The 24701-nt window shown below is 49.3% G+C and overlaps 10 protein-coding genes across 10 annotated transcripts; 3 read left to right on the top strand and 7 right to left on the bottom strand.

Moving 5' to 3' along the window:
- Positions 1 to 1632: 1632 nt before the first annotated feature.
- Positions 1633 to 4692, top strand: FPSE_03931 (uncharacterized protein; the record flags this gene model as incomplete). Its single annotated transcript, XM_009257049.1, has 1 exon — positions 1633 to 4692. One exon carries the CDS (start codon positions 1633 to 1635, stop codon positions 4690 to 4692), a length of 3060 nt encoding a protein of 1019 aa, XP_009255324.1.
- Positions 4693 to 5134: 442 nt separating this feature from the next.
- Positions 5135 to 5422, bottom strand: FPSE_03932 (uncharacterized protein; the record flags this gene model as incomplete). The annotated part of the gene is made up of 2 exons (XM_009257050.1): positions 5135 to 5316; positions 5368 to 5422. 2 exons carry the CDS (start codon positions 5420 to 5422, stop codon positions 5135 to 5137), a joined length of 237 nt encoding a protein of 78 aa, XP_009255325.1.
- Positions 5423 to 6558: 1136 nt separating this feature from the next.
- FPSE_03933 (uncharacterized protein) lies at positions 6559 to 8191 on the bottom strand (the record flags this gene model as incomplete). The annotated part of the gene is made up of 2 exons (XM_009257051.1): positions 6559 to 6591; positions 6641 to 8191. 2 exons carry the CDS (start codon positions 8189 to 8191, stop codon positions 6559 to 6561), a joined length of 1584 nt encoding a protein of 527 aa, XP_009255326.1.
- Positions 8192 to 9950: 1759 nt separating this feature from the next.
- On the bottom strand, positions 9951 to 10309 carry FPSE_03934 (uncharacterized protein; the record flags this gene model as incomplete). The annotated part of the gene is made up of 2 exons (XM_009257052.1): positions 9951 to 10109; positions 10247 to 10309. The coding sequence occupies 2 exons, from the start codon at positions 10307 to 10309 to the stop codon at positions 9951 to 9953; spliced, it is 222 nt and encodes a 73-aa protein (XP_009255327.1).
- Positions 10310 to 11024: 715 nt separating this feature from the next.
- On the bottom strand, positions 11025 to 11639 carry FPSE_03935 (uncharacterized protein; the record flags this gene model as incomplete). Its single annotated transcript, XM_009257053.1, has 1 exon — positions 11025 to 11639. The coding sequence occupies one exon, from the start codon at positions 11637 to 11639 to the stop codon at positions 11025 to 11027; it is 615 nt and encodes a 204-aa protein (XP_009255328.1).
- Positions 11640 to 12534: 895 nt separating this feature from the next.
- Positions 12535 to 15022, bottom strand: FPSE_03936 (uncharacterized protein; the record flags this gene model as incomplete). Its single annotated transcript, XM_009257054.1, has 2 exons — positions 12535 to 14813; positions 14860 to 15022. 2 exons carry the CDS (start codon positions 15020 to 15022, stop codon positions 12535 to 12537), a joined length of 2442 nt encoding a protein of 813 aa, XP_009255329.1.
- A 1311-nt stretch (positions 15023 to 16333) lies between these two features.
- On the bottom strand, positions 16334 to 17032 carry FPSE_03937 (uncharacterized protein; the record flags this gene model as incomplete). The annotated part of the gene is made up of 2 exons (XM_009257055.1): positions 16334 to 16410; positions 16858 to 17032. 2 exons carry the CDS (start codon positions 17030 to 17032, stop codon positions 16334 to 16336), a joined length of 252 nt encoding a protein of 83 aa, XP_009255330.1.
- Positions 17033 to 18109: 1077 nt separating this feature from the next.
- On the top strand, positions 18110 to 18416 carry FPSE_03938 (uncharacterized protein; the record flags this gene model as incomplete). The annotated part of the gene is made up of 3 exons (XM_009257056.1): positions 18110 to 18136; positions 18186 to 18251; positions 18381 to 18416. 3 exons carry the CDS (start codon positions 18110 to 18112, stop codon positions 18414 to 18416), a joined length of 129 nt encoding a protein of 42 aa, XP_009255331.1.
- A 1536-nt stretch (positions 18417 to 19952) lies between these two features.
- On the top strand, positions 19953 to 20672 carry FPSE_03939 (uncharacterized protein; the record flags this gene model as incomplete). The annotated part of the gene is made up of 2 exons (XM_009257057.1): positions 19953 to 20314; positions 20366 to 20672. 2 exons carry the CDS (start codon positions 19953 to 19955, stop codon positions 20670 to 20672), a joined length of 669 nt encoding a protein of 222 aa, XP_009255332.1.
- A 990-nt stretch (positions 20673 to 21662) lies between these two features.
- Positions 21663 to 22468, bottom strand: FPSE_03940 (uncharacterized protein; the record flags this gene model as incomplete). The annotated part of the gene is made up of 3 exons (XM_009257058.1): positions 21663 to 21703; positions 21754 to 22078; positions 22265 to 22468. The coding sequence occupies 3 exons, from the start codon at positions 22466 to 22468 to the stop codon at positions 21663 to 21665; spliced, it is 570 nt and encodes a 189-aa protein (XP_009255333.1).
- Positions 22469 to 24701: the final 2233 nt, after the last annotated feature.

Genomic DNA, 24701 nt, shown 5'->3' with positions numbered 1-24701 from the left:
CTTTAAGCGACGCAGAAATCACTTCGGTCATGAATGAGATTTGATGCTGGGAATGGAGAGACGCACAAAGACACGTCTACGTAAAAAAGAGTATAGAGACGACATGTTGAAACCTGTGCCGTGAAAAGCACAGAATGCTGAGTGCTTGGCCTATTGAACCGCTTGAGCTTGCAATGGATCGTCGCTGCATGTGAGAGTCACGGTGTCTCTGGTTTCAGTGACAAAGACCCGGTCGTCCTGCGATTGGACACCCTGGTACGAGGAATTGACTTGTCTGATCACCGCCGCATGCGCCATTTAATCGAGAGGCATAACAAATGAAGACGGCTTCGTTTTATCGTTTATCAGGGACGGTCCAGACCACCGGCTGGCGTGATAAGAACGGCAATATTTTGGGTTAGCATCAGTGCCGGATGCTGTTTGTCCGCTTCTGTCCTCCGCTTCAACATAGCCGCATCGCGTCAATGCCTGCTGCTTCCGTTGGTCCTGAGATGCATGTCTTAGGGGTTCAAAGCCACAAAGACCCTAGCCAAGTCTCTGATAAGCCGAGTACAGAACGAGATCCCTGTTGCTTCATGTGAGCTGTATCATTGAGAGTTTGAGTGTCCGCCAAACAATAAACAGAGTAACCGTTTACGGTGCTCACGATAGCTACCCGTTACTGTAGCCAACGTAAACTTTATATCTGTCCTCAAGCCGAGTTGTACAAGATCTCGGTGAGAAGTACCTGTTCAGCAAGGGCTTAGAGGCATCTGCGAGCTTGACGTCAACGGCTGTTGCACGAGCGGGATATCATCCACTTGCCGCTTCGGGTTTGACGCTGACTCCCCCGCAAATGGACGACCACAGTGGGTCGTTAAATGCAACCCCAGCACAGGGCATCACAGGCAGGTTCCAGTTTGTTGCAGCGGCTGGTAAGACACGCTGACTTGCCTGAGCCGTCTGTAGGCTTGAGACACGTTTGCGGTGTTAAGGGCGTCAGATATCTTTGGGTATGAAGTTTGTACAGTGCAACCACAATGCTACAAGGCGTTGGACACGAGTCACAACAGCTCGTGTCACAGTATCACGGCGTCACCAAGAAGCCTCTAGATCTTATCCAAGCTCTGTCCAATTGTATCACATCTTACAGTGCTCTTTCCCTTGAATCCTCCCCACTCCCCCAACTTTACAGTGGCCCCACTTGGTTCCTCCTGCCCCGGCTTTATTGAACCTGAGGTTCCTGACCAAACAGGGCTTCATCGTGTGTCGTTTGCTGCTTCCGTTCCATCCATCCATGTTGTTTTAAGGTCCTGGTTCCCCTCATGTAGTCTGTTTGTTTCTCTTCATTCCCCAGTCTCACATTATCCTTTGGTTTGCAATCGCTCAAGCTCGCATCCGTTCAATTATCATTGTGTTAGTCGCTGCTGTCTCACTACAAGAAACGGACGTCTTCGGCCTATCACCACACATTGTATGCCTTGTGAGCTCTTGAGTAGCAATACCAAGATCGTCACTGGGCCTCCACTCAATATCCTTCCGGTGAGTTCCAGCAATTAATGGTGTATGCCTGATTGCAGCAGCATATGCAAGCCTGTCTTACTCGGCAATGTACTAACCTCGAAAGCTTATTACAAATATCTCAAATTCACGATGCTGGCTACCACACGTGTCTGGACGAGTGAGAAGCTCCTCCAAAGCCGACCTCAAGCCTCGAACGTGTTCCGCTCTACTGTTTCATTACAATCAAGATGCGACCACAGGAGTTTCTCTTCTGCCTTGGGCTCGCCCACACTCCCCCAACGTAGAAGTACACGCAATTCCGCTACAATACAACCTGCGTCATTGACTCGCAATGTCTCTTGGGAGAATCGATCAAGAGCTGCCTTTAGGCGAGCTATGAAGAACTTCAACCAGACTGCCGATTCTACCGGGTTCATTAGTGTCGAGCAAGTCAAGACATGGGTGGGCGACCTTGCGGGTGCTCGACCTGGGGCAGGCATCGAGGACGTGGAAAGGAGTGCTATCGATCACTTACTTCGCGGCGATGACAAAGCCAATATTCGCAAAGCCACATTGACCACTGGTCACCACTTCGCTGGTCTCCGCCCGGATGCGAAAGTTTCCGACAACGCAAACAAAAAGGACGCCAGTTTTATCGACCCTATTACGAATCGCCGAGTTCCCAAAGCCCCCAAGACAGCCCCGAAACCACGATATGACGATCTAGAAGCCTATAAGCCGATCGACTTTGTCAAGGCGACCGCTGAAGCTGAGTCTGCCCCCAAGTACGACGACCTGGACAAGTACAAGCCTGTCAAGGATGGGAAGGTATCTCAACAGCCTGCCGCCCCGAAGTACGACGATCTAGACAAGTATAAACCAGAGATCGATGAGACATCTACCAAGGAAAAAGCTGTCGAATATGACGACCTCGATAAATATGGGCCTGTCAAATACAACGAGCCCGATGGCAAACGACAACCGACAACTGAAGAAAACTCCAAGAAATACAACGATCTTGACAAGTACTCTTCGGTTGGTATTGACAGTGCCCTCGCTCAGCGCCAATTGACGGCCGAAGAAAAGTCCAAGGCTTATCAAGATTTGGATCAGTACAAGCCAGTCTACTGGAACGAGCCCGATGGTCTGAAAGCGCAGTCCAGTGAGGAATTGTCCAAGGACTATGATGACCTCAACAACTACAAGGCGGTTTACTGGAACGAACCGGACGGTCTTCGAGAGCGCACAGCTGAGGAGGTCTCCAAGGATTACAAGGATGTTGGATCTTATGGGCCGGTTCAATGGAGTGAGCCTGACGGTCTACGTCGTTTGACCCCTGAAGAGGAGTCCAAGAAGTACGACGATTTGGATACCTATGCCAGCCCCTTCGAGGTTAGTCAGGCAGCCCTAAAGGCACACGAGAAGGCTCAGATGGACACAACCATGCGCGGTAAACCTCTGGCTCCCAAGGTTGATGCTCCCGTCGAGGACTTTGCAAGCAAGTACGACGACCTCTACCTTTATGGACCTGTCCACTGGAATGAACCGGATGGTCTCCGAAAACCCACCCCCGAAGAGTTGTCAAAGAACTATGACGATCTTCACCTCTACGGTGCTGTCAGGTGGAACGAGCCCAATGGTCTGAGACGTCCTACCGCCGAGGAAAGGTCCAAGAGCTACAGGGACACACATCTCTACGCAACTCGAGACGTCTCTCCTCCAATCTCACGCGTTCATCCCGAGGAGGCTTCCAAGGCGTACAAGGACCTCCCAGGGTACCGCCAATACGCAAATGCTGACGCTGCTCCACGCATTCACCCCGAGGAAGCCTCCAAGCAATACGCTGATTTGAAGGCCTATGCTTCTTTTGAGAACGATGCGCCCAAGGCCAAGGACACCGGAGCCAAGTACAAGGATCTGCACAAGTATCCCTCTGCTGGCTATGAAGAGACCACCCGACAACATGTCCATCCTGAAGAGTTGACCAAGGCCTACACGGATCTTGGCAGCTACAGACCTACCGAGTTTGTTTCACAGGCTCAGGCATACCCCGTGCACCCCGAGGAAGCCTCCAAGGTTTACCAGGACTTGCACAAGTACACTGCAGTTCGCCACAACGAACCCAATGGTAATATGTCAATCCCTCTAGATGAAGTCGCCCGCGGCCTCCGAGAGTTCGATTCCAAGGCAGGTTCCCAAAAATCCCCGGACGCACCAAATGCTTATTGTGGAACCTCGAATAGATCTATTCCCGACTCTATGGAAACTAGTGTCGACGACTCCGGTAGTGCCGAGACAATTCGAGCTGCTGTTCTGCGTAGAGCTCATCAAAACAGTCAACGGGTCAAGCATCAAACGGCCAGCAATTCCGAAGTTGGACGTACGTTGACTGGCAACTATGCTCGGGACTTTCCAGAGGAGTTTGCGGCGTCGTGGAGCAAGAGTAACTCATCATCCAAGTCAACACTACTGCCAAACAACGGGGGATCATCGGGACATGTTTCAATTGTCATCGAGGACAACGAGGAGCTTGGATCTATGGACGAGAGCTTTCCTATGGAAGGAACGAAACTTCAGCCAGCATTGGACCGGTCGGGTAAGGTACACAAGGACTCTTATTCACACCAACCTCAAGGGTTACAGACCAGCTATTCGGAAGAATGTGGAAGCTCGACTGCACCTGTATGGGAGAAGCACTATGAGCCCAAATCTGAGCCGCCCAAGTCTGAGGAGCCCAAACTTGAGTCCCGCAGAACTACCATACCTAAATCCACTTCCTACACGATAATCGCCTTCGATCCAGCTTCCAAGATGATGCACGTGGCGCCAACTATGTCGAATGCCTATGACAACAAGAGCCCACTGCCCCTTCCCGAGGCACTACTTCTTTTGGCAGAACCTGCCAAGTTTCTTCCATTCCTTCAATCACTTCAGAAGCAAGGGTATGAAGTTGTTTCAGGCGGTCGCCAGATGCTCGTCTGCCGTCAGATACGACCAATCTCGGAGAAATCTGTTGGCTCTTATGATGCGATGATCCGTCACGGTGGTGTTTTCTCTACTGTAGATGAAGCGACTCAGAAGTCCAGGCGTCGTGAACCCAAAAAGAAGATGGGTCGCAAGGTCCTTGTGGGGACTATTGGGATCGCAGGAGGAGCCTTTGCAACGGCCACGTTGGTGGAATATTTGAGCACCAAGGGGATGAGAGCATAAGAGACGAAATTAGTAGGTCATCTTATGCTACTTAGACTATGCCCTTAGGCTGATTACTTCTATACCCTAAGACTTAGGAGGTCAACTTTTCTGCTACCCAGTAGGGCTGTAGCAGCAAGCAGCGTCTGAACGGATTACTGACAGCACTGAATTTTTTTGGAGTTTTGGGCAGCGAATGGGACCAAGATTGCTATCCCCTCAAGCGGTGTTTTCTTTTGTTGGGTTTATGAAGGATGCGCAAGTACGCATGCATAACATGGAGCTATGGAGTCAAGATACCTCGGCATATCGTTTCACATTTGATAGGTACGAATAAACACTCGTTCATTGCTTTGGTTCATTCTTGTGCTGTCTCTGCAGCTGTTGTAGTACAATTTGCACCTTGGTAGATCCCTTTTGTCCACCGATTTGCCATTATGTCCTCCCATTCACCAAACTCCAATCAATTACCCTCGCGCTCTGTAAATCCAGGCCCCGTGTTAACCTGCCCAATCTTGTCCATGTGCATCTCGTGCTTTCGCTCCTCGGGACTCCAACTCTGTCGACGCTGAATTGACGGTGTCCAGCTATTCGTGTGGCGCATGCAACGGTCGGCACCAGCTTGAGCGGATGGGGAAGTAGGAGCTGCAGACTCCGACGTCAGCTTGGAAAGAATGACGAGTTTGTGCTGTGTACCTTCAGATGGGGGAGAGGTGTGGTCTGTATTGATGGCGGTTGGTTGACGATCCATGGTGATTGATGATGAGATACTTTTATAGTCGTCAGTGATGATGATAGTTGCTGTTATTGTTGATGGTGGTGTTGTAGGTTGATGAGTGTCTTTATAGGCTGTGTTGGTATGCAGAGCGTTACCACAGTTTACTCAATGTCTCAGTAATATCCTCTTTACCCCTCCTTCCACGAGACAAACCTCTTATTTATAAACAAAACAGCTCAGGTACTATTATATCATCATTGTTGAACAAAACCCCTCTTGAGCTTCACATGCATGGCTAGAGGTGGCGAAAAAGTGGCCTGATGGAGGGGAGGGGATTTCTTGTATTTGAGTGTGACGCTGGGGCGTGATAATTTTGGGGTTTTTAGAGTTTGCGGATCGAATATCGGGATGGGAATCGTATGCTTTGTGAGTGATTATGTGCGGATGGATGCATTGTGACGGAGTGTAAGCTCTAAGGGTACTGCGTGTAGGTAGACTGTTTGATGTAACATAGGTGACTGTAGAGGATTGTTTGATAGGATCGGGATGGCTACGGGTAAGAGTACTCTGGATGTACGGATACATAAACACGGATGTAACAGTACTCATTGTCAACTCTGGGGTACCCCAATATGTTTCCCCTCGTTCGTTGGTGGAATCATCATCACCTCATCTGGCTTACAGCAAATCTAGACTCCAAATGGACCTCATGATCTATCAGATCATCCACCAACTACAATCTTCACATGAAAGGTCAAGCAGGTTGATCAACAGGGGTAATATCATTGCACTTATCTTCCTACAATGTCATACATCCATTAAGACAAAACGCTAAACCCTTTCCATGCCTTTTCTCTGGCACCAAACATGACCTTTCATCTATCCATGCCTCATGGCATACTCTGTCCTTTTGGTGGTCCAATCCTTTCCCTTTCAACTCCATCATGCAGAAACACTTTATACGCCCAGGCTATGCAGTTTGAGAGTACGTCGTGAATCAAGAAAGAATAAAATACAACAAACAATTGGGGGGAAGATAAAAATGGGGGTATAAAGCAAAAACAGACATCCTCCACCGGTAGTTAGAAAAGAACAGTAAACTTAATCATCGAGAGCTGCGTAAACTCATTTCTCGGAGTGAAAATCGTATGTACGTAAGGGCGAGTGAATTAGGGAGTCTTGGGTCGCTTCCAGTAGTATTGCTGTTACACTGTTAGCTTGTGGCCGTTATGGAGTGATGGGGGTACAAACCTTGTGCTGCTTGCGACAAGCGCGGAGGCTGGGCTTGCGGAGACCGTCAGTAACGGCGAGGCGTCGCTGCTGGTCGTCGTCGTGTTCGGGAACATAGTAGTATTCGCTTTCGAGGGGCTTGCCAGCTGCATCCTTGCCCTGACGCTTGATGATGCCGATACAGGGTGTGCTCTCGATAACATCGCGGAGATCATCCCGGGTGATGTCTCGCTTCTCCTCGGTGGGGAGATGAGTCATGATGGTGGACAGAGGGGTTGAAGACAGGCGCGAGAAAGCAAGCTGATTGACGACATGGTTGGCAACAGCAGGGTTGGTCTCGAAGGACATCTTGGCCTCGGTCTCGGGGGTGGGAGTAGGAGAAGAGACGCGAGGGGGTGAAGAGAGAGGAGACTCTGTCCTGGTGTGCTGCTTTCGTGGAGACTGGGGAGCAGTGGGGATCTGGCGAGGAGCAAAAAGATCAGAAGCAACATCGCTGTGAAGGGGATCAGCTCGCTTGGCGCCCTTGAAGAACTTGGTAGACTTTGTAGTTATCGAAGCCAGACGGCAAGAAATGTCGGCGCCAAAGGGTCCAAAGGAATGGATGATGGGGTCGTTCTCCTCATCAGGATCGTGTTCCTCAACTTCATCACTGACTTCACTGCTGAAGCTAGCAGTCACATCGGTGCACATGCTGACATTAATGCTAGATGAATCGAGCTTTTCCGACAGTCCTTGTTCAGCATCATCCTCGTAGATTTCAATGTCACGTTGTCCTGGCAGTAGAGCCTGGAGACGGCGAGAGCTGGACAGACTGGCAGGCGTGGGGCTCTCGGGAGATGCAATACGAGAAGCTCGACGGGGAGGAGAAGACTGGAAGATAGCCTGAACACGAGACTGGCAGGGAGGAGAGTCCCAAACGGCATCGGAAATATGGTCAAGAACCCGCTTAGGCCATTGGACAAGAACACGCGAGTTCTGCACATCAATTATAATCTCGGAACCCTCGGTTTCGCTGGTGAAGCTATCACCCTTGAAAAGCTCCCAGGTGCGGCCCTGACTGTGCAGCTTGAGGCCATTCCAGCCATTGCAGATAATCTCAATCTTGCTGGGCTCGAGAGGACTGGAAGCAGCAACGTAGCGAGCCTTGACGTGGACACGCGAGACGAGACGATCAGCGGAGATCTGGTAGTGGGACGAGTTGGAGGATCGACCCATGACAAGTGTCTCGCCGTTTTCCGACAGTTCAACGGCGGGGACGGCAGCAAGCGGGGCTCGCTCGGAAGCGATTGCGGACCGTTGAGGCGGGGAGCTCGACAAGATTCCCGTGCTCGACGTCGGAACGGGAGTAGGATACTTGAGGTGAGCACGAGATCGGCCTGTTCCGGAGCCTGAGCCGAGATTCTGTCGCTTCACTGGTCGTGGGAGGTTTGGTGGTGAGGACGTGAGCGGCTCAAAGGGCGGGAGAAGAGTCGGAGCGGAACGCTTAGATCCGGCGAGCGAGCAGGACCTCATGGTTGGCAGCGTAGGCGAGGCAGAGATGCCTTTTCGAGGTGATGAACCGAGAGAGTCCATTTTGATTGTTGGATGAAATCGTATCGTGGTTGAAGGTCGAGGGCCGAGAGATCGCGTCCAGAAGCGAAGACCCAAGCACGCGTTAGGCTTTGCGTTGGAATGCCGGATCCAATTCGAGATGAAGAATCAATGTTGGTATTTTTCTCCTTTCAGTATTTTCTTTTCCTTCTCGACGATGGCCTCGTGGTGGAAATCGAGTCTCGGTGGAACGATGGATGACGACACGAAAGGCGGTCTAGTTGATCAGTAGAGTAGACTCGGTTTGCAATAGGAGATAGAACGAGATGAATGGATGAGGTCACAGGACGAAAGATGAAATAATGAACAACTTTTCGAGGAAAAGAGGTTTGGTTGCAGGAGAGAGCCAGAGCCGAGAGTGAGAGAGTCGTGTGTGTGTGGTGTGCTTTTTGGTGATGGGAGGTATTTAAGAGGTGACCCGCTCCACTACTTTTGGGTGGGCACGCGGGAACGCGGCCAAGTACTTTGCGCGACTCCGTGATTTTTGGCGTTGGCGTTTTTGTGCAGAGAGCTTCAGCGGGGTGGTGCTGTAAATTAGGGGACCGAGCATAAGTTACAGCGGAGATGTGCACGGCGTTATAGGGGGTGCTTTACGCGACTCAGGCCGCGTTGAGTGGGTGGGCCTAAGGCCTCAGAGCTAGCGTATCGATAAGGATGACGTCCACTGGACGCGCTGAGTTATAGTGGCTGCGTTGAGGCTTGTGCTCAGAGCTGGGAACATCCTTGGCATCACAGGAGAATGTCTCGAATTTATTCCGTTGCTATTTGTGTTTTGTCTTTTCTTTTTGCAAGACCATGTTTTAATTGCCTTCTTTTGCTGCCAATTAATTATTTTATTCACGACGTTTTCTTTCATCCTGTTGAATGAGTGGATTGCCCGACAAACGCTGCAAGCCAACCTCTCGTTTAACCTCCAATTTTACAACACGTCTCCACCGACAGAATCCTGGCTTCTTTGTTGAAACTGCTCTAGGTTCGCGTCTCGTCTTCCAGACCAATCTTAGTCGGAAAATGTCTGGCTGGGCTTATTTCTATTCGTTCCTGTGCAAGTAATATTAAACGCAAGCTAGGATTAGTCTAGGGCTTTGCATGGAGAACTCCGATCCGTGGAGTTTGACATCAGTCTCGCTTCTTGATCCGTGTCGATTCGCGATTCTGATATTGAACCATTTTAGTAATTTGGATTCGAATTTACATAAAGAATTGACATCCAAAAGTCAATGACATCTTTGGACCACGTTGATCAAGGTTGCCGTAGTAATCACCGTAGCGATTGGGTTCGTTGGAATGTCTTTGTTCGCCCTTCGATCGACGCAGTCCCCGCGCTACTCGTCATGAATCAGTTTGTCACGGCGACTGCTTTATGCAATTTATCGCGTTCCTTCAAGTTTCGAGACTCATTAAACTTGCCCCACATGAAGATTTAGGCACGGGCTGTGATAGATGTGAAATTGGTGGTGCATGGGTGGATGGGATACCCTACAACACCACCAGTGAAGGACAGGTTTATACGTTTATGACCAGATTTACAGAGACTAGAATGATATGAATTTGACTGGATTCAAGTTTTCATTTTTGCTACTGTATGGCAATTTTTAACGACTAAAAACGAACTGGTAGGTCAAACTGGTCATTCCATATAAAAGTTCACGATAGCTTCATTCCAAAACCATGTTAAGTATCCACCCAAACACCCCCATCCCAAACAAATCAGCCAATTTTATCCAAATTCTTTACTGCACTATTGAGCAGGTGTATCCTTTGCCTTGCATACGTCGCACTTGGACTCATCGACTGTTTTATCATCATGAATCGGCGTCCGCTTGCACGTAGCGAGCTTGTTGTTCTTGTAAACGTCACAGAAGTCATCGTAGAACGTAAAGTCCACGAGATTGTTACACTTTTTGCAGCGATAGCTTGTGCTATAGTGGAAACACATTGTCTTGTTGAGTTAGCATGAATGAGATGCTGTTTGCGCCTTGGGTCAAGAAACTGAAGTGGCGGGAGAGAGTATTTATACGTAGAATATGTGCGTACGACATCTGAGTTACTATATGCGCCGCCGCTTAGCGAGCATCTTGTCACAGGGCAAAAAGGCATCGTGTCACTGTCGCAGCTCTGCCTAAGGGAGTCAATTGTTCATCTAGAGAGACTTGCTACTGTCGACCCCGTCCTAGACCGACCGACAATTCGGTTCCACCTCTTTGCAGTCTAATAGAAAATTGCTTGTCTTGGAACATATCGGACACTGGCTTGGGTTGACCTTTATTGTATTGTGCATCGTTCTTCGCTTGCATATAGCTCGCCTGCGGTTCTTGTAAATACTGCAATACTCAGTACGGCGCAGGAGGTCAAGCTGGTCGTTGCAATTGCTGCAACGGACGGTTGTCGTGTAGTAGGTACACATTGCTGCTAGTTAGTGTGAATGAGAAACTGTCTGATGGAGTGTTGTTCTGTTGTCGATAGAGTGCTGGCTATTGTTGGCTCTTTTGCTCGAGAGGCTTTGGCCATACTCAAGCGGCGGGAGACAGTATTTATACGTAGAAGTTTTAGGTAGACATGACCTAGATACGATATCACTGCTGGGTGTCAAGGGGCTACTGTATTTAAATAGGCATATTGTCAGAGGCATGTCACTCTTTAGTAGTTCTGAATGAGGGGAGTATATTGTCCATCTGGATAGACCGGCTACGAATAGCCATCTTCCCATCCGATACGATGCTGCGAGATGTTTACCCCAAGCTCTAATCACCATCTGAGCTCTGATCAACTCCCCATGCCATCATGCTTCCACCAGCTTGTATTGACCCCAGCATCAGTCGTCTCCGTTGATCTCAGGATCATCCTCAAAGCAAAAGACATGCGCCTTGTACCTGAACGTCTCTTCACAGAAGTGAGGAGTAGATCGATCACGTCCGCCATCACGATGAGCCCGCGCAACGAGAAAAGCCAGAACAGTACGTCCATGAGCAATCTTGATAGCTTCGTTGTACTCGTCGATGAAGTAGCATTCATTGTTGTTGTAATCCTCGCAGAGCATCTCCTTGAGACGATAAATATCAACATCGCATCGAGGGATGATCTGGCTTCGCTTGACGGGCTCGCCCTTCTTGTCGCACCACAAAAAGGCAGTGTTGTCGTTTTCGTCGCGCTTGACCGCGAGGTAGACTGTGGCGCCCTCCTTGCGGTACTTGGGGCAGGGGACAAGGTAGTCGCCGCCGGGGGGCTGGTTGCATTTAAGACGGCCGATTGAGATGGAGGATTCCACGAAAGTGTGTCTGGTCATGACGGGCATCGGGATGCGGTGTCCAGGCGACCAGTTTTCGAAGATCTTGCCCCAGAGCTCTTCCATGCCCGCGTTTCTCAGGATGGCTCGCTGGGCGTCGTTGAGGTCGGGAGGAGCCATTGTCGCGCTGCGTCGTGGAAGCATGTTGCAGTGTGATGAGCCGAGTGGCTTACGATGGCGAGTCCTTGCTCAGCGTCCTGGCCTGTATCCTTGGGATGTAGCGGATGAAGAGAAAAGTCTCTGACAAAGTGGCTCATAGCCTCTTTTATATCTGGGGTTGTCTGCTGTCAAACGCTGCTGGGTAATCGAGTGAACTACAAACATGCAAGATCCACGTTTGTTCGAGAGTGATGCCTATCAAACGAGGATTTATCACGATGCTAGGCAACTAAACATACAGGTAGTTGCTGCAGCGTTCGATTCACGTGCCACTGCGTTTTGTTTACATTGATCAGGACTCCGCACCAAAAAGAATATTATAGAAGACCGCGGTTCGTTTGCAAATATGCCATTAGCAAACCCCTCTCGAACGGTAATTAAAGTAACAGAATTGGAAGAACTGGCACTATGGTGGCATTGCGCCCATCGCAGCAACACACAGCCATTGCTTTGGCATTGTGAAGTCACACTCGACAGCCTGTAGCTTCAAACTGTCTTTGAGAAGTAGTCAGTGGTAGCCATAGTAGATAAATGCCCCTTCGATAAATTATACAAGTTCAAGCAAGCCTGTCATTGCTTCTTACATGACCTGCGCACTAATCAGTTGTGAAAGGGAATTCGGTCCAGACGCAGACATTACACAAACACTCAATACCATGGTAATCGTAATTGTTCTGCTCAATGTCTACAAGTAATTAGACAGCCTGTAGCTTCTTATGGGCCTTCCGTGCATATAGTTGCGCTAATCGATCAGGAAATCAGTCAATTAAATGCAAGACATCACAAACATCGGAGACCTTTAGTAATGATAATCGTAATTGTACTAATTAATATCTACAGCGAATAGGTATAACATAACTCATACATCGTTAAGACACGCTCAAGCCTTGACAAGGGTAACCTTGGTCTCCTCCTTCAAGTCCCTGCTGCTGAATCCAACACGAATGGTGAACTCGCCCTCAGGAATGACCCACTGCTGGGAGATGATATCCCAGTAGCTGAGATCACGGCGCATCAGCTCAAAGCTGACGCTCTTGCTCTCGCCAGCCTCGAGGAAGACCTTTTCGAATCCACGGAGCTGCTTGGGGGGAGTACCCTTGGGGGCGCTCTCGGGGAAGCTGACGTAGAGCTGGGGGACGGTGGCGCCGTCAACCTTACCGCTGTTGGCAACGGAAACGGTGACGTTGTAGATGCTCTCCCAGAGGGCGGGGTTGCCACCGGGCTGGACGGGGAGGGCCTCGGGCATGGCAGTGATGTCGTCGGCGAGAGGCTCAGCGGAGATGTCGGAGATCTCAAAGGTGGAGTAAGACAGACCGAAACCGAACTCGTAGCGGACAGACATGTTCTGGGCGTCAAAGTAGCGGTAGTCAATCTCGAGCTTCTCGTCGAACCAAGACTGCCAGTCGTCGGTGCCGGTGGTGTTGATGGCAGTGGTGGGAGGGGCGTTGTAGTCGGTACCGTTCAATGCAATGGTGTAGGGAAGACGGCCGGAGGGGTTGACATCACCGTAGAGGAGGTCGACGAGGGAGTTGCCAGACTCCTCACCGGGGTAGTGGGCAGCGAGGATGGCGGTAACGTTGGGGTGGTCGGCCCAGGGGAGAGTGTTGATACCGGAGGAGTGGGTGACAACGACGGTGTTGTTGCAAGACTTGGCGACAGACAGGACAACTTCGTCACCATTCCAGTCGACGCTGAGGTGTCCACGATCAGCACCCTCGGTAGCCCAGGTCTTGAGGAAGACAAGGCAGACATCAGGAAGAGCAGGGATCCAGAGGTCAGTGACGTTGGAAGTGGTGATGAGAGTGTTGTTCATCCACTGCTGAACAAGAGTTCCGTCCTGCTTGGCGCGGGCGTTGATGGCAGTAAGAGGAGAGACGAGGTAAGTCAGACGACCAGTTCCGGAACCACCACCAACAACAAGGTTACCAAACTCAAAGTCTTTCTGGTTGTAGAAACCCTCGGTGATATCACCAGCATCGTTACCAAAGACGGCAATGGACTTGGGCTTCTTGAGAGGAAGGGCGTTGTTCTCGTTCTTGAGGAGGACAGTAGACTCGGCGCCGTGCTTGCGGATCAGGGCACCGTGGTCACCGCGAACGTCACGGCTGCGGGTACCGGTAAAGTTGAACTCCTTGAGCCAGGTCTTTCGGGGGGAGAAGGTGTTGAGGTCGGCGCTGGACTCGTCGATAGAGGGGTAGTCCTCCTTGTCCTGGCCGAGCCAGAAGTAAGGAGCCATGATACGCATAATCATGTCGTCGACGCGGGCCTCCTCGAGGGTGCCGTTGGTGACAGCGCGGGTCAGGTTACCACCAAAGAAAGAACCAGCCTTGAAGTCCATACCGTAGGCGCCAATGCCACCGGGCATGTCCATGTCGAGACCGCTCTCAATGGTGGCAACACCGGCGTGGGTGCCACCCCAATCAGACATGACATAGCCCTGGAAACCGAGCTCGTCGCGCAAGATACCGTTGAGGAGCTTGGAGTTTTGACAGCTGTAAGAGCCGTTGAGACGCTGGTAGGCGCACATGAAGCTAGCAGCCTTGGCATGGGCGGCGTTGGCAAAGGGCCAAAGGTAAAGCTCGTGCATGGTTCGGTCGTCCATGTTGGAGGAAAGGGCCTCCTCGTCGACCTCGCCGACGTAGCCGTCCTTCTTGAAGTTGGGGTTTCGCATAACCTCCTGCTCGTTACCGATAAAGTGCTTGGCAGTGGCCTGGACACCGGCGTCCTGGTGACCGTTGATGGTGTGCTCCATGGCGACACCGGTCAGGTAGGGGTCGGGGGAGAAACCCTCCCAGTTGCGGCCAGAGTAGGCAGAACGTCCAAGAGGACCGGCGACGGGTCCGAGAAGGATATGGGCACCCTTGGCCTTGAACTCTTGACCCATTGCGAGACCGCGCTGGTAGAGAAGGTCCTTGTCCCAGGAAGAAGCGGCGGAAACACCAGCAGAAAAAACACTGGCGTAGTCGGCGACTCGAATAGCGAGAGGACCGTCATGGAGACAGAGACCCTTGAAGCCGAGACGAGGAATGGCGATAATGTTTCCAACACAGGGACCGGGAGTTCCAGTGACCATGTCGGCCTTTTCCTCGAGGGTCAGCTTGGCGAGGAACTCCTTGGCTTTGGCGAAGCCCTCTTCCCATCCCTTGCCAGTAGCATAGGCTGTGATGTTAGCAAACGAATTGGTGTTTGGGGTAGTTGGACATACTGGAGTTATAGTGAGGTGAGTGGCCATATTGTCCAAGGATGGTGGTGTTCTTGGGTTGAACCCAGCTGAAGGCCTCCTCGTCGCGAGCACCACCGCCAAAGTTCTGGGCGCTCACGCTCGTGGCCAACAGGCCAGAGACCAGCACGGATCGAAGGCTAGCCATTGTGGAAGGGAGGAGGAGAGATGGAATGGCGCTCTGTGATGATGATCCTTTTTTCCATGGTAGGCGATGGTTGAAGTTTATATATCCCAGTTCGGTAACAGCAGGTTCGTCCCTCGGTGCATGCCCGCCGTTGCGAGAAATTATCACCCCAACAAGTGCGTCATTGCGAAAAAGTTAGCGTCGTCCGAGCTGGTTCTTGAACGGCAAGAGGAGCTGTGCGGGGATGGCGATGCGGAGTAGAGTCGATTGTCTTGTGATGGCATTCCCAGTTTACGAGGTTGTACCCTGGTCTGGGTCCCATCGGCGAACTTTGGTTGATTTCTGCCGTAGCTTAACCGATACCACTGTGCGTGTCCAATGGGGATCGACGGCGCTGCAGAAAGTAGAAGCCTTTGGATATGATGGTGTCATGGTATGCTGAAAGAAGAGATGGCAAGTCTTGTCTGCTAACTCGAGTTGGTCTGGTGATGTCGGGAACCTGTAAAGCCTGGGGAAGGACATCTCCACGAGGGAGCCACAAGTTTAATAATACGGCCGTCAATACCACCGAGCGACCGAGGATTATCCAGACATTAAATAGGTTTTGGTCCTTGTTTTCTTCTCCAGTCGTAGTCTGGTCGTCTCTAGACCAATTGCCGGGGGTTTAGTGCGTCGTTGACAGTCTGGGGGAAGGGCCGGGGTTCAGTTTTCTTCTCCGCAATTGAATTCGGCCCTGTTGTGGGCTCTTGTGCGGAGTATTTCAACGGACGACGACAAACTCACCCGGTGTACAATGAAATACTTAGGAAATAGTGATTGTATCACTTGTCTGCTGGTCACTCTGCTGTCTCTCCCTGCCCGTTTTCTCCCCCGCGAAATCACCTCACAGTAATCGGACAGGATATCGACCCAGTACACTGGCCTGGTGACGCCCTAGGTTACAGCGATACTTTTGGGGCCCTTAGACCGCTGTCACTTGGGCGTGATTGTCAGGCCTTCCAGTGCACGTGAGGGTCTGGCTTTTGTTGACTGACATGCCGTTCAGAATTGCCGTCTTTTCCTCAATGTCTCCCATCCTTTACGGTGAATATTCGGACCTTTGACAGTCGATGTGCATGATTCTTAACCGTTAACGCTTCATATGGGTTGCTTCGGATATACGCTTGCATCCGAAAAAACTCAATTCCAAGAGTCTCGTGCCGTCGATAGTGGCTGGCTGTTCAACGTTGTGGATGCTTGACTCGAGTGGATATTGATCCCCGCATTTATTGACTCGGAAATTAACGGTAGGTTGACTGTTGACCATGGGTTACAAGGTGGCTGGTTAGGCTTTCATTGAGATGCAGAATTTGCTCTCAAGATCTGGTGATCTGGATGTGGTACATTGACGAGGCCATCACGTCGTGTGCCTATTATCTGTAATTTGTATCTCTAATTAATGCGATGGACATGAATGCTATGACTACAGTGGCTCGAATAGAGTGCTTACACTAAAATCCACTGTCAGCTAGCGCGAACCGTTCTGTGGTTACAGGGGAGCTTGATACCTGGAAATTTCATACAAACAATCACGATGGACGTTCAATTGGGGGTAAAAGAGTGAATTGGTATTCAAAAGAGCGAATTGATCTAAAAGAGTGACATGGTCTATAACCATAATAAAAAAACAATATCCTCCAGGGTAAACTTTTCCTTTAACATCTCAATCCATGACGTCCGTCCAAACCTCGGCTTGCTTTCCAAGAGCCACTAGCCTCAAGTTCCCGGCTCGGCGAACCCATGGAACAGTTTAGACCTAAACTGGACAGCCTAGAATTCCGGGGTTAGGCTGGCGGGCTGACCGAGCTAGACCTTACCTAGACCCTTGCCAGAAGGGTTGCATTTGTTGCATGTCAGGCAGGAAACATACTGGGATGAATCCTGTAGTTTCTTCATACACTCTTCTGTGCTGCAGAAGGACTTGACGGAGGCGTAGGTGATCAGGCGGCGGCATTGCTCGCAGATCATGGCGGTGGTCGATAACTGACACATTTTGACGGTTTGTTTGGTTGTTTGGTTGTCTGGTGAGTGATTTGTGAAAAATGTGTGTGGATGTGTCTGTTGTTTAGAGATGTTGGTGAAGAAGGTGAGATTGTTGACGACATTGGAGTTCTTTTTAAAGGACTCTGGAGATTTCATTTGCAAGAAATGGAACAAAGACACACAGCGAACATGCATGCATCTGTTGTAAGAATACAAGTTGATTGCAGTTGAACAAGGGGATGTGATTTCACTGTTCATTTGTTCAACGCTTTGTTCATCGCCAGTTAGTTGAACAACCTTACAAAAATCATGGAAAACACAGTAGATGGCATATATCCGAACGTGCGCGTCTGAAAGATTACTTGGAATAGGCAATACTTGAACCAACACCACGGACAAACACTTTGATCAGCACAAGTAAAGATAGTACGATTGTGGATAACGCTGGAATGTCCTGCCTTTTGACAAAAAGGAACAGAAGGAATGAACGTCCCATGGTGACTTCCTTTCAACTACTGTAGTGCTGTACTTTCTATGTCATCCCAACAGAAAGCAAGCCGTGTTTTCTTTCATCAACAAGCCAACTTCAACACAGTTACGTCAACAGCCCTTATACGCAGTTATACACCAACAATCCATCATCAACAGCATGTGTACCAGAACGTTTAAAATCTGCCACTGTGAGAATTGCAAATTCTATGTGGAGATCAAGAGCACCAAAACACCATGTCCAGAAGCCATCAAAGAAAATAAAGCATGCTCATACCCCCGATTCATCTCTGAGGACGTCTACCTCAGTAAATACCTATGCAAGACGTGCATAAAACGAGCGGAGGCAATGAGGGAAGGATTGAAACCGAAGCGGAAGCGAGACCTAGATGATGATGGAGCGGAATATCGGGACGATTGATTGAGTGCATACAAACGAGTCAGCAAAAGAACATCAAATTAAATTCACTAAACTACTGTTACTGCGTGAAACCAAAGCATCCAATCTTGAACCCTGATGTAATGATACCAGGACCTGCAATCGCTGCAATGTGACCTGCTGACCATTTGCGTTGTGGGCACGATACGCTTTGAACAATGTTTCCCATTTCTTGCTTCATTGCAGTAAGTGGACTCCACTGCTTTTTCGCAGATTTTACCGCATTTTTCGCAGGTCAAACTGATGTTTGAGATTGTGCACATGATGAAAGAGTTGGGCGTGGTGTTGTGTAGCGAGATAGTAAGTGTGGTTTGGTGGTTTGGTGGGAAAACAGTCGGATGAGCGCGCTGGGTGGGCTTTATATAGGGAAAACCGACTACTACTACTTATCACTCGATAGCTAGATAAATGAACGAATGCGTGAAACAGGAATACGGAATCAGATATGGCTGCGGCTATGGATAGATGCTACCACTTGCCCCTGATGTGCCTCTAGATTGACGTTGAGGTCTTGGGTTATGTGCGGTTAGCAATGGCACACATTCACTTAAACTTATTTTTTTAGGATGACAATTTCACCTTCATTCAAAGTATATGTGGTTAAGAAATAAAAACATCTGTCGCGGATAAATACCATCCTGCTTTTCGCTTTTCTACATATTGTGACTTGATGCAACCGAATAACACTGATTCCCACATCATGATATCCGTGACTGCTAACCATATCATGTTATTGAATCATATCGGCATAAATAGAGAATATCCCAACTATTTAAGCGCCGACTATCGACACTCAAACCACCAAAAACTCACCTACCCTCCATAGAACTCCAAAATGTGCTACCGTATAACGATACAGTATATGTGCGCCGTTTGCAATCAACGCATGGGCTATGAAAGACACGATTGCCAGTGCAGCACCTCAAAGCAAACACGAAGTCGAAAGGCATTTTCTTGCGGGAGAGATTATTCGGCGACAGTATGGAACAACCAAGAGATCTGTGACGGTTGCTCAGAGCCTCCTCCTCCTCCCCCTGTAGATCCTTTGGGTATTCACTATCCGTACTATTATCAGGGAGGCTACTAGTGATCATGCTCAGTGGTGACTGCTTCACTAGATATTTCGAATCAATACTGAATGATTGATATGTACTTTGTGTGGTCCCCATCGAGTAAAGATACGTGTGAAATATTGTGACTGTCTCATTCTTCCCACATAAATACTCCAACCTTTCTAAATTCTGACGCTTTACAGACTAACTCAAATCCATAAATCAACATGTGCTACGATATAGTAATCCACTTCATGTGTGCTCAATGCGGCAACAGAATGCGCTTCGAGACTCATGGTGCTCGCTGCGACAGGGCAAAAAAGACGCGGTCAAGAAAGTTTGGCTCTTGCGGGCTTGAATACTCTGAAGTTATCTGGAACGATCAAGAATATTGTGACAATTGCTTGTACGATCCTCCAGAGATGGTGCCTCAAATCCCCTACAATCCTAGCAATCCTTTCGCACCAAATTGGCCTTTTATGGGTTGAAGAAACGCGACTGGATATTAGGTAGGTAGGCAGGTGGTTTGCATAAAAACCGGTACTGATTTAGTCACTGACATAAATATTAGATCATTCTTAGTGTATATATGGCCTAAGAGTGGACTAATGATTTCGTCTGTTCTGCTTCAAGTCCCTATTTTTTAGTAACCCGCCTGCCTACGTAGGTACTACCTACCTTGTTAGTCAATAAATGCACTGATTCACCAGTCCCTCCTTCTGAATCTGTTTGTTGGTGGTGGCAGTGCTGGCTGGTGATAGCTCTTGCTGTTTTCTCAGCCAGTGTTAAACGGTCTGTTTACAACTGCAAAATCATTAAACGCAATAATTCTTTACAATTCATCAGCACTCTTTTTGGATCAAAATTGCTAACAAATACTCTTCTTCTTCAATCACTGACATTATCTCACAACAATCACCCATTGAAGCAACACTTCCGCGCCTCCACCATGTGCGAACAAAAGACAAAGAGATACGTCTGCAGCCGCTGCTCCAACCTCATCTTCCTCGGCCCCTCCATAATCACCGAGTGCGATCGGTACAGCTGGGGGAAACGCTGCGGCTGCCTCGAACAACTTGACATCATCAGATGCGAGCCTGACCTCTGCAGCCGCTGCCCCTTTTTGTCCGCCGACAGCCCTCTTCCCTTTACCGGCAAGCCAGACGTTGCTCCTGGTTCGGCCCACGATGTTGAAGATTGCACCAAGTCCCACCAGAGCAAGAAGGTTCCATATGAGTATGTTGGCAGCCCTGCTCTCGCAAAGACCAGAAAAATGTACTTGGTTGGTGGAGTCGATCCAAACCAGAAGGAGTGAGTTTTGCTTATTTTTGGTTTGGCTATGAAGAATACTAACGCTTTTAGGCGAGACGACAGACTCAACCGAGAGCTGGATTATTGGCTCACGAAGGAACTGGAGTTGATGAATATGAGGGATCCCAGCGGAGGGTCTGTTCAAGAGATCGAGGACGAGCCCAAAGAGGAATCGAAGGACGAACCCAGGGATCAACCAAAGGACGAACTCAAGGACGAACTCAAGGACGACCTCAAGGACGAACCCAAGACAGATTCCAAGACAGAGTGCAGGTGCATATGCAAATGCAAGGGCATGTTCAAGAAGAAGTCAAAGGATGAGTTCAAGGTGTCAAAGATGGAGTCCAAGGAGGAATGAGCGGTGCATCTCGAACATTTGGGGTATGGACTAGCGAAGTTTGGGCGACTACCAATGGTATGGACTTGGGATCACACGATGGATGTGGGACAATTAGTATGCTTGTTTACTTTTGAAGGGCTATTGTTGGACCCGAACAGCTCAAGCTAAATAGTGTTTCCAATACTCGCCTCGAACAGCGTATTTATTCATACCTTTCACCCACTTGTGCCCATTTGTGCATACTGTCCACGTTAATACACCCAGCTCCCATTTTAACAGCAGTATTAAACAAAAGATACTTAACACTACCTGAACACTACGCAACTCAGTATAAATACCCTTTTCTCTCCGCACTCAATTCCAAACCATCAACACTCGGTAATCATTTCGACACAACATCTCAACACATCACTCAGTATTTGCCAAGCTTTCACCACCAAACTTTCACCACCAAAAGCAAAGGCTTTTCAGTATGTGTTCCAGTACGATTGTTATGATAATGTGTGAGGGCTGTAGCCGAGTAGTCGAAGACTACATTATTCATGTCCCCTGTGCCCAAGCCAACACGGACCAGTGTACGCCTGTGGAATCTACCGTATTCCAGACCATACCTAAGACAGAATGCACCAAGTGCTAATGGAAAGGGGTTACTTCGGGATGTGATGAAGTGTCTTCTTAAAGATATTTTGATCACTGTCTTGGAATGTGACGGCTCTGGGGTGTAACTGAAGCAGGTCTTTAGCAGAGCCTCAGAGCCGGGGATGGAGTTGGGATGACATTGACTCAAGTATGTAGAGCATCAATTAATACTAGTTATCCTTAAATTAAAGTTGATCTGTGTTCTATAGAGCATCGATTAAAACTGAAACAATCCGCTTTATTGACTGCACTGAAATCGAAGATCCAAATTCTAACAAAAACGTCCAGCCATACCCAGTCGCGCCATCTCATGAAACGATGATAGCCGAAGATTCCTCCAAGTCAACTTACCCATCCCTGATACCTATTTCAATTTGGGATGATCAACTCGATAACCGTCCGCGAAGGTGCTGCGCATTCCATGCAAGTATTATCCTGATGCCATATTGTCTGCGCATACTCCCTGCCACAAGCTGCAAATCGTCGCTGTCCTGCTTGTAACCGTATTGCTCTCGCTTTGTTGCATTCCAGACCGTGTTTCTCGAAATCGTAACGGTAGGAGCAGATGTTGCACAAGTAGTGGATGGTGATGTCGTGGCACATGTTGGATGCGTTGTGTTTTTGATTTTTCGATGCGTATTTCCAAAGTCAGTATCGTTGAGGAAGATGAGAACGAGCTTTGCGGAGGATGAAAAAAGAAGAAAAACGAGACAATTTGAATAAAACCAACGACAGATATTCAGACATGGTGCATCATCTTTGTCGACATCATCAGTGTCTCTCGACTGTAAAGTTCATATTGTTGTCTGATTCAGAGACAGCCGAACTTTAAAGAATGAACAGTCGCACGAGAAAGTGCAGTGACAGACCTGCTGAGCCATGTTGGTGATGCGAAGAGGCCGACCAGTTTCAAACCAACAGAGTTCCACCTCATTCCACAGCCTTCTGCCCCCAAACTAACTCAGGTTGACCTTGTTCCACTTCTTCTCATCTGGCGGACACTGCTGACAATACTCAGAAGCACGAGCGACCTCGCCATCATCCGTGTAACCGCACGAGCCCATCGACTTTGATTCAGTTTGCAGAGCCTGCTCACAAATCTCCCACTCGTAGCCTTTTCTGATGCAGCATTTGCAGTAGATGCAGTAAAAGTGCGTGTATTGTTCGGTGCACATGTTGTTTGTGGTGAGGTATTTGTTTTTGTGAGACGTGACAGAAGGGTGAGTTGAAAAAGGCTTTGTGACGAAGAATGCCTTGTTCATGGCAGGACTTATAATGCAGACAAATGAGGCTGTGGTTGTGCATGTTGGCTAGGCATCCACGCAACAAGGGTTAGCAAACTAGCTAATGAACAAGCACGTTTTAATGCATCTTACCAAAGATCCAAAACGAGGCCTTCCCAATTATGTGGACGCACGTTGCAACTTGATGCGTCTCATAAGCTGGTGCGATGATTTCAGTCTGATTGGTCCGACTGTAGAACAAGATGGATATGCATGTATCCATAACGTGCAGCAGAAAGTAGCCTCCTAAGTCAGTTTCGGCGACAGGACCGCCGGAGGCCGGGGGCCGGCATGAGGGAGGAATCCCGGCGAGGAGACGAAAAGTACCGCCGTCGCCTTTCGCTCTATCGTTATGGTACTCCCGCTTCCTCGCCGCGGCCGTCTTTCGCTCTGAACAAACTTGCGAGGGAAGGAATCAGATCTGATAGGATTGGCGAAGATGGCCTGATGGTCTAGTGGGAGGGTCATCACGGTACTCCCACTTCCTCGTCGCGGCCCTCTTTCGCTTTATCGTCATGGTCCCCGCTTCCCCGTCGCGGCCCTCCTCCTCTTCGGTTATGACTTTGCCATCTCTGAAACCAAGACGCACCTGGTGTCCTATAATGCCGTTAATAAGCTGATGCTTAAGAAGACCTAATAGTCAAGGTCAGGAAGACGGTCGGGTCGGGGAGGTCTTCCTGGTAATATTACCCTTATTCTGGTTTCGAGTGGCTACTCGAGTTCTGGTATTCAGGATCCAATTCGACTGTTTTATCTTCCAGATCCATGGTTTTCGGCGCATCTCGAGTTCACCGGTGTGGTCGGGGCGGGAAGGCGGTCGCGGTCAGCTACACTTGGTGTCACATAATGTCATTGACCATCTGGTACTCCAGAAGACCTGACGGTCAGGGGAAGGGCCGAGAAGATAAAGACGAAGACGGGGCGGGGCCGGACGGGGCGGTCGATAAGACAGGCCAAGGGCGAGAAGACGGGGGGTCGAGACTCGAGAAGACCTGACGGTCGGATGCCCTGCGACATAAAGCCTGCATCACGACTTTACCATCTCTGAAGCCAAGATGAACCTGGTGTCCCATAATGCCGTCGATAAGCTGATGCTTAGGAAGACCTGATGGTCAAGGTCAGGAAGGCAGTTAGGGTCGGGGATGCCTTCCTAGTTATGTTACCCTTGTTCTTGTTTCGGGTGGCTACTCGAGTTCTGGTGTTTAGGATCCAATTCGATGGTTATCTTCCAAATCCACGGTTTTCGGCGCATTTCGAGTTTACTGGTGCGGTTAGGGTCAGGAAGACAGCGGCCGAGAAGATAGGTAAGGCATTCTTCGACTTTTGGACGTAGAATATGCATAATGGGTTAGCCCTCATGACGTCAATACCGCTGCTAAACTGTGATTGAAGGTAGGGAATGTGTCCCTCAACAAGCGATAGGAGCTCTTCCACGATAAGCCAAGGTTGAGGATGTCCGTCGATCGCTATAGGTATACCGCTGGGGTAAATCAGTTGAGCCTTTGTCGAGAGGGTGAAGTCAGACTCGTCCAGGATGCCACGACTGTGCTTCCAGCCATTGTTGAATTTCTATCATAAGCCAACGTTGGGCATGGCCATCGATAGCGATAGGTACACCGTTGGGATAGATAAGTTGAGTCTTTGTCGAGAGGGTGAAGTAGAGCTGCACTGAATCATGTATCTGGAGCCCTGCTCATTTTGCAGAAGCTCCTTCCGGCTGTGAGGCATCCCGTCTTTTCCATCGCAGCCAAGATGCACCGGTGTCCCATAACGTCGACGAGGTCGGGCTGACGAGTGGACTTTTTGAAATTCTTGCTTGATGACGTTGCAAACACGGCAGAAGTCCAGTTACTATCCAATTGCATGTTAGTTAGCATCAGCAAGCCAAATTCAATAGCTCACAGTAGCTTTCGTGATTCATTTGACCTGGTTGGCACTGAAAACGGGAAGTGTGTTGCCAGGATGCTCACCAAGACAAAGCTGCCCCAAGCACACAAAGGCGCTTCCAAAACAAATAAAAAGAAATCGAAAGTGATTTGCTGTTGTTGTTTCTATTTGCTCTGTGATAAAACCTCGTCGCAAATGGTGACCTTTGCGTTTCTGATTGCAGATGGAAGGAGTGAAA

This window comes from Fusarium pseudograminearum, chromosome 3, assembly GCF_000303195.2.
Source record: "Fusarium pseudograminearum CS3096 chromosome 3, whole genome shotgun sequence".
Classification (NCBI taxonomy): Eukaryota; Fungi; Ascomycota; class Sordariomycetes; order Hypocreales; family Nectriaceae; genus Fusarium; species Fusarium pseudograminearum.
This window is presented reverse-complemented; position numbering and strand designations above follow the sequence as displayed.